The sequence below is a fragment of the Lathyrus oleraceus genome, chromosome 7 (genome assembly GCF_024323335.1).
Source record: "Lathyrus oleraceus cultivar Zhongwan6 chromosome 7, CAAS_Psat_ZW6_1.0, whole genome shotgun sequence".
In the NCBI taxonomy this organism is placed as follows: Eukaryota; Viridiplantae; Streptophyta; class Magnoliopsida; order Fabales; family Fabaceae; genus Lathyrus; species Lathyrus oleraceus.
Window position 1 is genome coordinate 217,874,542 of NC_066585.1, and position 12,355 is coordinate 217,886,896.

At 36.4% G+C, this 12,355-nt stretch overlaps 1 protein-coding gene across 2 annotated transcripts; it reads left to right on the plus strand.

Annotated features, from left to right (window-relative positions):
* The first annotated feature begins 2,412 nt into the window (after window positions 1–2,412).
* On the plus strand, window positions 2,413–8,868 carry LOC127107677 (probable E3 ubiquitin ligase SUD1). 2 transcript variants are annotated; one of them, XM_051044990.1, is made up of 9 exons: window positions 2,413–3,022; window positions 3,572–4,264; window positions 4,895–5,662; window positions 5,753–5,964; window positions 6,054–6,404; window positions 6,639–6,796; window positions 6,878–7,041; window positions 7,134–7,280; window positions 8,130–8,868. In XM_051044990.1, exons 1-9 carry the CDS (start codon window positions 2,684–2,686, stop codon window positions 8,631–8,633), a joined length of 3,336 nt encoding a protein of 1,111 aa, XP_050900947.1. In that variant the 5' UTR covers window positions 2,413–2,683; the 3' UTR covers window positions 8,634–8,868. The 2 variants fall into 2 exon arrangements, with proteins under 2 accessions (XP_050900947.1, XP_050900946.1); XM_051044989.1 differs by having other exon boundaries at window positions 2,414–3,022; window positions 6,636–6,796.
* The last annotated feature ends 3,487 nt before the right edge of the window (window positions 8,869–12,355 follow it).

Below are 12,355 nucleotides of genomic sequence, written 5' to 3' on the forward strand. Positions count from 1 at the left end.
TTGCTTTATGCGAAAGATGGCGTCCCGAGACACACACATTCTGGTTCCCAACCGGTGAGTGTACCGTGACATTAGAAGATGTCTACATGCTTTTGGGACTGCCCATTGAAGGTAAGGCTGTAAATAGTAAAACCAATTCAATTTGCATGGACCTCTTGGAGACTGATTTGTTAGATGATAACTCAAGAAGTCAAGATATACTACTTTCACGTCTTAAGTCATACTATAACAGTTTATACTTAGATGAACATTCTACCGAAGATGCTCGAATGATAAAAACTAGGTGTTACATTATGCTTTTAATTGGTTCTTTTTTATTTCCTGAAGATAGTGGTTCTAGCATCCATATTATGTATTTACCTTTACTTAGACATGTAGATAGAATAGGAAATTATAGTTGGGGATCTGCTTGTCTGGCCTATCTCTATAGCTCTTTGTGCAAAAACTCATACAAAGACACATCTATCTTTTCTGGATGTGCTGTTTTATTCCAAGCATGAGATTGGTCAAGACTACCGTCTCTAGCACCCGTCAACAACAACCCTTTCAGATTCTCGTATGCACAAAAGTAAGTTGTTTAAATTGCTATATATTTACTTACTTCTTTAAAGATTATTATCTCTAACTAATATTTTTACCTTTTTGGTGCAGATGGTCTGCACGTGGTATGAGTTATAACATATGTCCTAGATACTGTATTACTTAGTATCGCAATCTATTTGATCACCTTCGACTGACAGACGTAAGGATAATAACCTCATTATTTCGTTATAATTTGTTAACTTTTTCTCCTAAGATTATAATCCAATTTTCTTTCACATTTCAGTTCATTTGGCGTCCATACCTAAATTTGGATCATGACCATGAGGTCAACGCCGAAGACACGACTGTATGGACTGCATGCACACCGATAATACGATTGACAACTATGGAGATGCACAATAGTGATCGTGTGAAGTTGCAGTTCGGTATGCCCCAAAACATCCCAGATCCCCCAGCAAGCCTAGGAGAATGGCATCTGCGCAAAGTTAACGACCAATGGAACTTCAATCCATGGCAAAGCTTCGCAAGATCGGAGTGTCGCAAATGGAAGCACCGCCACTGCCATATCTTAACTGACGCAGTCATGCCAAATGAAGAAAAACCAAGTCGTATTTATATGGCTTGGTACAAATTGATTGGTTTTCAGTTCATCGCCGAGGATATGTACTGTACGACCCACGCCAACAAACTTACACACCAGACACCTCAACATCTAACCCCTAACAACATTGTCAGACCGGATACACACAACCCCCTGTCCGTCAAATTTTCCGTTCCACCAACACACAAACATACAACCAAAACATGTCATACACCCAACCCCAATACCAAGAGCATACCCCATATCACCATCAACAAATTGATCATCAACCTGAGACCCAACATTACTTCGCACCCAACGCATCACCCTACCAAAGCCGCCTTAGCCAGAACACCCAACGATTATTCAATACCAACCTCCCCTCCTCCTACCATAGCCAAGAAGCCCAAACCTCACAAAACCAAAACCTCCAGCAATCCTATCTCTACCAAACACCCCAACAATCTTTCCAATCTTTCCTCGACACATCATTCACACCCATGTCTCCCTTCAAACGTCTCGGTCGCCCACCAATGAGTCAAACACAACACAACTACTCTGGCATGGGTCATGAACTCAACTACAACGGTACACCCTCGATGCATACTGAAGACTATGCCGATTTGTCTGACTATCTCAACAAGCCATCTCCTGTAGTTGGTAGTGACACTCCTGACCCCTCAGATGCTCAAATACCAGTAGTGAATCGTCAACGTGCGTTAGGGCCATGAGTTATGGTAGCTAGGGGATGTGTGACTGGAGGTCGGTTAGGTGATCTCGGGTCATCACCATTAGGCTTTTTTATGTAAACGGAAAATTTTATTAATATCAATTGGTCATATTCCAAAATTATCTATTACGTAGACCATCTAACAAAAAAAATTGAATTTTACACTGAGGCGCCAATCCAATTGGCGCCTCCTCTTAACTGATACACATGAGCGTCAATTGGATTGGCTAGGGCATGTGCCATAGTCAATCCAATTAACGCCTCTATTCAATTTTTAAGAGGAGTCGCTAGTTGAATTGACGTCTCCTCCTAAAAGTTGGGTACTTTCGGAATTTTTTTAAAACCAAAATTATTTAAAAAAAAAAAATGAAATCAAGATTATTTTAGAAATTTTATTGAAAAATAGGGATTTTTTTCGTAAAAAATCCCCTTTAATTTCAATAAATATAATAGAAACACTTTACTATTTGTGAATAGAAGCACCGCCATTGTTAAAAAAGAAAACTCCACGAAGGCAATGGCATAACCACTATAACCATCTTCCCTAACATTAAAATTAACAACTGCACACTAATCAGAAAGCTCCACGTCATCAAAATCCCACGTAACCATACACATTACCAACACACAAATATAAATCGCCGAACGAGGGCAATCCCGGAATTACCGAAAATCCCCACGGCAATCTCCGATCACCCTCTCATCTCGCATCATTTTCTAAACTCCTCTCTCTTTTCACTTTTAAAAAAAAAAATCTTTTTGTCACCTCCACCGACTCGGTCTCTGACCCGCGCCGCTCTGACCCACCGCGGACTCGGTCCCCGGTCGTGATGGAGATCGCTAACGAACCACCTCCTTCCCTCGACGGTAGCCCTACCGCCGCCAATACCCTTGCGAACTCTCCGTCGTGTTCTTCCACATCCTCTTCCTCTTCCTCTCCACGCGGTTCCAAGGGAAAGGAGATCGAAGCCACCACATCGACGGCGCCGCCACCTGCTAAGTACGACGATGATGACGAAGATGAAGAGGATGTTTGCCGGATATGCCGGAACCCTGGCGAAGCCGATAATCCTCTCCGGTATCCTTGCGCGTGTAGTGGTAGCATCAAGTTTGTGCATCAAGATTGTCTTCTTCAGTGGCTTAATCACAGCAACGCTCGTCAATGCGAGGTTACCATTTCTCTTCGTAATTGTCCTTGTTCTTAGTGCTCATAGAATATTCAGCAAAAAAATATTATGTTTATTTAGTTGAATTTAATCTAGTATCTTATATTTGGACGTGATGATGGTTCTCTTTCCCCATAAATTGGCATGAGTAAAGCTAGGTCTCACCATAACTTGAGCTCAGATCAGCTGTCTAGTGATGAAAACCAAGATTCATAACTTGTGGCTAAGAATAATAATAAAAAGGAATGCTGGTGCTTAGAAGAAAGATCGTAATATAGTTTATGCCATTTTATTGTAACTAAGAGTTGTTATAGTCATGAAAGCCAGCAATTTTGAACTTCAGAATGAAGAAAATGAACCACTCTTGAGACTTTTAAGAGCTGATTGAAGACATGTTTGTTAGACTTGAGCAAATTTTGTTTTAAAGTTATGCGTATAAGAGTAGCAGGTACCAAATCTGTCCCAAAACCTTGCCCCCATTGCTCCCCACGAAATTGTGCTTGATGTTCTTGGGTTGGGTCATTTTCTTAACGTGCTTAACATGTGCTGCAGGTCTGCAAGCATCCATTCTCCTTCTCACCTGTGTATGCAGAGAATGCTCCTGCCAGGTTGCCTTTTCAAGAATTTGTGGTTGGAATGGGGATGAAAGCTTGCCATGTCTTGCAATTCTTTGTGCGTCTGAGTTTTGTGCTATCTGTGTGGCTCTTAATTATACCTTTCATAACATTCTGGATATGGCGGTTAGCTTTTGTGAGGAGTTTTGGTGAAGCCCAGAGGTTATTCTTAAGCCATTTATCGACTGCAGTTATTCTGACTGATTGCCTCCATGGTTTCCTGCTTTCTGCAAGCATTGTCTTCATTTTTCTTGGGGCCACTTCTTTGAGAGATTACTTTAGGCATTTGCGAGAAATTGGGGGACAGGATGCTGATAGAGATGATGAAGTTGACAGAAATGGTGCTCGAGTTGCTAGAAGGCCTCCTGGGCAAGCTAACCGTAATGTTAATGGGGATGCAAATGGAGAAGATGCTGGTGGAGCACAAGGAGCTGCAGGAGCAGGTCAAGTAATTAGAAGGAATGCTGAAAATGTTGCTGCACGATGGGAGATGCAAGCAGCACGTCTTGAGGCTCATGTTGAACAGATGTTTGATGGTCTGGATGATGCTGATGGAGCAGAGGATGTTCCCTTTGATGAACTTGTTGGCATGCAGGGTCCTGTTTTTCATTTGGTTGAAAATGCATTTACTGTAAGTCTATTAAAATATACAACGTTTGGTACTCATTTATCACAACGCGGCTTTATACAATTGTTTCTCTATATAGAAAATGGGTAATTTTCCCTGGGTAAAATCTAACATAGTTACTCATAGCAATCTTCGTTGAGCTATTTTTCAATGACCATTTAATCCTGGTCCTTACTTGCCACCTTTTAAACATGGTTTTATTTGTTGTTATTTACACCCTACTGTGTTTAGAACTCAGAAAACATTTTCCCTAGGAAAACTATAAGAGAAGTTATTAAGTAAGATCTCGAGATTAACAATTTAGATAAAAACATGCTCCTGGATAGAACATTATGGCGGAAGTTGATCCATGTAGCCGACCTCACTTAGTGAGATAAGGCTTGGTTGTTGTTGACGTGGATGTTGAAGGAGCTTTAACACCCAACTTCAATAGTGAAGCTAATATTCTATGGGTGATCATTTTCCAAATTTAATCGCTCGTTACATTGATACAACAATCTTTTTGTTTTGTACATTGTGATTTCTTCTGGATTAGCTTTATTTGAAAAACCTAAATGTTCTTCTTCCTCCGATGAAATAACTTTCCTATTTACATTTATTATTTGCGAACTGAATGCTATGCTCATTATGTAGGTGCTGGCAAGCAATATGATTTTCCTCGGGGTTGTAATCTTTGTGCCCTTCTCGTTAGGCCGCATCATTCTTCATTATCTATCATGGTTCTTTTCAACTGGTAGTCTCCCTGTGTTATCAGTGGTGGTCCCATCTGCAGACACTTCTCTTTCCCTAGCAAATATCACATTAAAAAATGCATTAACAGCTGTTAAAAATTTATCATCTGATACTCAAGAAAGTGGGTCAATTGGTCAGATTGCAGAAATGCTAAAAGTGAATGCAAGTGAATTGAGTGAAATGTCAAACAATATAAGTGCATCTGTTTCAGCTGATATCTTAAAAGGAGGGCCAATAGGAACATCCAGGATTTCTGATGTTACTACTCTGGCTATTGGATATATTTTCATATTGACTCTAATTTTCTGCTACTTTGGCATTGTTGCGTTAATTCGTTACACAAAGGGCGAGCCTTTGACGGCAGGAAGATTTTACGGCATTGCTTCTATAGCAGAGACAATTCCATCTCTCTTCAGGCAGTTTTTGGCAGCAATGAGGCATTTGATGACCATGGTAAAGGTCGCTTTCTTATTAGTTATTGAACTAGGGGTGTTTCCCCTGATGTGTGGGTGGTGGCTCGATGTTTGTACGATACAGATGTTTGGGAAGACAATGGCTCACAGAGCTCAGTTCTTCTATGCCTCTCCTTTAGCAAGCTCATTGATGCATTGGGTTGTAGGGATTGTGTACATGCTACAAATTAGCATATTTGTCAGCCTTCTTAGAGGGGTAACTTCTGTTCACATGATATAATGCTTTAAAGCTTTGATTATCTTTTTTATGCATTGTTTCATATAATAAGTTTGTTTCTAACTGCAGGTTTTGCGGAATGGGGTTTTGTACTTCCTTCGAGATCCCGCTGATCCAAACTATAATCCATTCCGTGATCTGATAGATGACCCTGTGCACAAACACGCTCGCAGGGTTTTGTTATCTGTTGCAGTTTATGGGAGTTTGATTGTTATGCTGGTATTTTTGCCAGTTAAACTTTCAATGCGGATGGCACCTTACATCTTTCCACTTGAAATATCGTAAGCTGGCCTCTTGGGCAATTTTAGTAGTTGACACAATGTACAAAGTTTTCTGTTACAGTTGTTAAACTTGAATGTGCGTTTTGCAGGCTATCTGATCCCTTCACCGAAATTCCAGCTAACATGCTTCTCTTTCAGATCTGTATACCATTTGCTATTGAGCATTTTAAGTTGAGGACAACTATTAAATCCCTACTTCGCTATTGGTTTACGGCCGTTGGTTGGGCACTTGGTTTAACCGATTTCTTACTGCCTAGACCTGATGACGATGGTAATCAAGAAAATGGAAATGGGGAGCGAGGTAGGCAGGAAAGGTTACAGATAGTACAAGCAGGGGTACACGATCAGGGTATGATGCCATTTGCAGGTGATGATTTGAACAGGGTCACTAATGCAGATACTGGAGAGGATTATGAAAATGATGAACAATCCGATTCTGAGTGAGTTCCTTACAAATCTAAATCCTACAACTATGATTTTAAATCATCCAATATTGCATTTGTGTCTATGTATTTAATTATTTATATTTTGTCTTGGGGGTGGAAGTAGAAGGCAGGCTGGGATATTTTTTTTAACGGTTTTTGCCTATATTCTACTGGAGTAATTTTTTTTTTGTATAAGCATGTATTTGTATTTGCCATCATCTGATTAGATATTTGCTATGACTGTAGCAGTTATGCCTTTGTGCTTCGCATTGTTCTTTTACTTGTCATTGCTTGGATGACTCTCCTTGTCTTCAATTCTGCCCTGGTAGTTGTACCAATATCACTGGGAAGGGTGCTTTTCAACTCCATTCCTCGTCTTCCTATAACTCATGGCATTAAGTGCAACGGTAAGCAATTGATTGAACTGATTTCTTCTGTTGTGGGCTTCATAATTCTGAAAATATTTGTTACCTTATTTCCTTTGATAGATCTGTATGCCTTCATCATTGGAAGTTATGTGATCTGGACTGCTGTTGCTGGAGTTAGATACTCAATCGAGCAAGTTAGAAAAAGGAGGACTTCCGTTTTGTTGAACCAAATATGGAAGTGGTGCAGCATTGTTATGAAGAGTTCTGCACTTTTGTCTATATGGGTAAGGATGACTCTTATTGCTGATCATGTTACTTAACTTTTTTATAACACAAGTTTTCATTTTTATGATCAAATCCTTTTTCCCGGTTTCAGATATTTGTCATCCCAGTTCTTATTGGACTTCTCTTTGAGCTTTTGGTCATTGTGCCAATGAGAGTTCCAGTGGATGAAAGTCCAGTATTCCTCCTTTATCAAGACTGGGCATTAGGCCTTATATTTCTCAAGATATGGACTAGATTGGTGAGTTTGTTTTCTTCATTATGAGCATTTCCCTTGTTAGTTTTCTGTTAATTGGCTTTAATTCATGTATGAAACCTTTATCAACTTGTTTAAATGCTTCATGATATATACATTAAATTAATGAGTGTTTTGATGTTGCCGATATCCATTTTCCTTAGAATATATGGTCTTCTGCTGTACTCAAGTAATAACCAGAATACAACAAATTCCTATATAGTGAAGAATTTTTTTTGAATTCTTTCCATTTTAATACGGGCTTGGGACCAATCATGTTAAGGTTGACATCAAAGCATGAAATAGGCAGTATATTATACCAGTGGTATTCTCATTTGGTGAGACATAGGACTTGTTTGTTAGAACCTATAATTTATTTTGCCCATATATAGTTCTTCTATCTTAGTAGGCTATTTTTTTACTAATGATGTAATGATTTTTTGGGGGAATTAAAATGGCAAGGGTTGATGAATTATGAATGCCAATTTCTATAAGATCAGTAAAATGAATATAATTGAATATATGAAGTTTTATTTGAGGATAAAGGCTCACTGAGTACACTACTTGGAAATGTGACCAGGAAAAGTTTGTTGAGCTATAATCTTAGTTTCTTACCATCTAAAGTTGTTAGATGTTGGATTTCCATTCAGCTGACAAGAATTATCAACCATAAAAATGTGTCAAAATGTTTTCACACTGACTAATAATTGGGATATTATAATGCTTGTTTCTTTTTCAGACTCTATCCCTCATTTGTCAACTTCCTATGTTTTATGTGTCAATGGCTATTCATAAATGTGTTATCTGTCTCTGCAAGGTTTGGTATAGTAACAATCAACTGTGTTCATTAATTAGGTTATGTTGGACCACATGATGCCGTTAATGGATGAAAGTTGGCGAGTAAAATTTGAGAGGGTGAGAGATGATGGTTTCTCCAGGCTTCAGGGCCTTTGGGTCCTACGAGAGATTGTACTACCTATCATAATGAAACTATTGACAGCATTATGTGTACCTTATGTTTTGGCCAGAGGTATGTTTCCAGTGCTCGGGTACCCATTAGTGGTCAATTCTGCTGTCTACCGGTTTGCATGGTTGGGATGCCTCTCTTTCAGTTTCTTGTGCTTTTGTGCCAAGAGATTTCATGTCTGGTTCACAAATCTCCACAATTCAATACGCGATGACCGATATCTTATTGGGCGGAGGTTGCATAACTTCGGAGAACATGTTGAGAAGGCAAATGAAGCAGAAGATTCTACAGTTGTGCAGGATACTATTTTACTGGGTACAAATTTAAATCAACAAGATCATGATGCAGATGTTGGACTCCGGTTGAGGCGCATAAATCAGCAGGCAGGCTGAGAGAATTATATTTCAGATAGGAAGGAAAGAAACTCTAGGATATGTTAAGTTTCGGGCTGGCATGGTTTTTCATGAGTAGCTTATATGAATGTATACAATACTCTATACACATGTGTTTGTTGATGGATAGTATTAACACTTGTCTTTACAACTGTACTTAAGTCGAGATAAACAGTTTGTGCATCTTAAATAATTTAGCTAGTAGTAGCATAATAATAATGTAGAGTTTTTTTTTTTGTGGAACCGAAACAGAATGCATGCTAGATAGATGGCAATATAATTAATTAGAAATTTGATGTCGTTAATTTACTATGTATTGTTTTCCCGCGCATACTTTAAGTGTATTAGAGCATTTTAAGTGCTCATGTTAAGAACCAAATTTGTGTTTTTCTTTTGGAATATAATTGTCATATGAAATTTTAGAATGCTGACTAATTTTAGAATACTGATAATTAACTTTTAATTTTATGTTGGTTTTTTATTTAATAATTTTTGCTATTAATTCTCTCAAATACATAAACACATATATGTTAATCAACGTGGTTCTTTCTATTATTTTGAAAAAAAATATATTCAGTTTTGTTGACTTGGCATTACAGCATTGTTAGGGAACTAAAACGGTTGGTGAATCCATAAGATGGATTTTTGATCTAGTGGTGCAAATCTCTTTTGGGAGTGCGGAGGAGTTTTTCAAAGTAAGTGAGTGAACAAAAAGAGGTAGAATAATTATAACCAAAATTGTACCTTGTGTTGGTAAATTTTTTGAGATTAAACTATTAATTAATTTAATTCATAAAACGAGTTACATCATGCTTTTATTATTTTTAAAGAAAGGGAAAAAAACGAATAAAATCCAAAGAAATTTTTAAAAAATAAAACAAATAAAAAAGAGATAAGGACCCGATGGTTAGTTATGCAAAGGGAAATTATTAGCACCTTAAACATCCATAGTACTTACTCTATGGGGAACCTCTTTGAAAATCTATGCATTTTGATTTAAAATGGTGTTGTTTGCAAATGATTCGGGGATGATAAAAGAAATATTTTTTATAATGATTTTTGTGTTTGCGAAGACTTTTGGAGTCTCATGCCTACGTACCAACAAAGTGCAATGGATAATCAAAACCTCGTAGTTCGTGATAAAAGTAACAAAAAATGTTTGTTTTGATTCATTTTTTAATGAAAATATATTTTGTCATTTTAAGAAAAATACTTAACTAGTCACTCACAAGTATGAAATTTTTTCATCACCATAGAGAAGGGCTCAAACTTGGATAAAGATCAACAAGTATGTCATTAGTTCTCTTGGATTGAAAAAAATTATCATCAATACTACGGGGATAGAAGAATTACATCTCAATTATGGAAATGAATATGACTCATGTCTAAGCTTTGAGAAAAGTTTAAAAGAAAAGTGCATCAATGACACAAAATGATTTAAATGAGTTATGCATTTTTTAGTCTTTTGAAATTGGTCTGAATATGTTTAAGATGTATTAGCATTTATTAAGAAAAATGTTTTGATAATCACTTGACAAAAGTTAAGGTTTATTGAGAAAGTGACTCAAGTTTGAAAACAAGAAGGTTTTAAAAGAGAGAGAAAATTTGAAAATTAAAAAAAGGGAGGAGAAGAAGAGACTATCCTAGAACATAAAATAAAAGTTAGTGAGAAAAAATCTAACCAAGAGAAAGAAAACTTTATGACATAGGTCAAACAAGAATTCTCTCCTTTGCATTAAGCCTCAAGCAAACCAAATAAGTAAAGAATAAATTATGTATCAGATGAAACCAGGATAACCAAGCCAATTATTCAAAAGAAGTTCAAAGTCAAAAGTATCAGATGAATCCCAAGGTCTCAAATCACCAACTCCCAAAGTAAGGGTCAAGATCTTAGTCTTGAGTCAATAACTCCACAACAATGCTAAGGATAGTAACCATGAGTCCATGAATCAAAAGAACCATTTTTTAAAGGATTTTTTTTCTCTTTATTAATGTATTTAAAAGAAAGAGAAATCCAAATGGACAAAGGAAAAAGAACATAAACATAAACAAAGGTCCAAGTGGACAAAGAGCAAATATGATATGAGATGCTTAAAATAAAAAGTATAAAGTAAATGACAAAAGAATAAAGAGCATAAGATAAATGACACTAAAGTAAAGTTAATGCAATACAATTTTAGTAAGAGGTGTTAGTAATAAAAAATGGGAAGATAATTTGTCATTTTTGGAGAACACTCAACTATCCATCCACAAGTATGAAAATATGGACCTTTACATCACCATGAGAATTACCCCAACTTGGATAAAATCAACAAGTATGCCACTAACTCTCTTAGGTAAAAAGGAAACAATATTTTTCACACAATACCATGCGAGGTAGGAAACTTACAATCTCACTTATAAAAATGACTTGCTTTTAGATTCGGAATAAATTTAGTGCTATGTTAAGCAATCATAATTGAACTTATGTAGAAGTTCCAACTATCTGAGTCCGGTCAATAATAATGTCTGTGTTAATACATGCTAGAGAAATGATATGTAAATCATCCTCCTAAAGTTATGCCACACAAAGAAGAAAAGAGAATTGATCAAGCACAAAGGCTAGGAGAGTGGTTAATTACATATATACTTCATGATACTTAGGACAAACTTATGCATCAATGCGAAGTACCCTAAATTATCCATGATCAATTAATAGATAGATTTGAAATGATGAAAGTTCGTCAAGCACCAATCCACATATCATGAACAAGATGGACACAAACCATCTGATTGATAAAAAGATAAAAAGAAAGAGACGACGAAGAAGAGAACAAGAGATATCACACCCAAATTGGATCAAAGGTTTGATCAAGTCATCATCAAAATCAATCATCCATTTTGGTGGATTAGGGTTTTCACCCCATCAACACCCAAGACCCATTGAGTTTGATGAAACCTATAATCAAAACAACCATGATCCAAGACCAACAGAAGTCAACAAAGGTCAAACAAATACAAAATGCAATAAAATAAAATAAAATGCATCAAAAACATTTTTAAAATGAATTTTAAATGGAGAATAAAAGAGAAAATCCATAAAGTCCTTCAAAACACCAAATAAATGACCAAGAAAATTATGGAAGATTGGAAATAAAATAAGAAGCATATAATAAATTTTTCAGAACTTTAAAATGCATAAAAGTATTTTTAAACCAATTAAAATAGAGGAGAAAAGAGAAATTCAATAAAAATAGAAAATTAAGAAAATAAAATGTTGAAAAATAAAAGAGAATTTTAGAAATTATTTGGGTATTTTTTGGATGTAAAATGAATTTTCTATGAATTTTAAAAGAAAATACGATTTAAAATAAAAAAGAAAAAGAAATAAATCATAAAAAATATGAAGCGTTGGATCTGACTTTATTAATTGACATGGCAGTTCCAACAATCACAAGACTGAGATGCACAATGGAAATTAACAAAAATAAAACACAAGGTCTAATTCAAATCGGACCAATCAAAACATTTCAAATGTCTAACGTGTCTCCAAACTCAGATGACCTGAGATAAACTTCGGTCATCTTCTCTGATGGCCCCTCACTGAAGTTTCATCGTTTGGCAAATTCAAAACACGAGACCACCACCAATGTGATCGCCTCCTCATCACGAATTCAACCTCATGCTCTAAATTCATTTATCTAAATTGAGCATGGGGAATTACAAAGAAGTTTCAGAAGCAA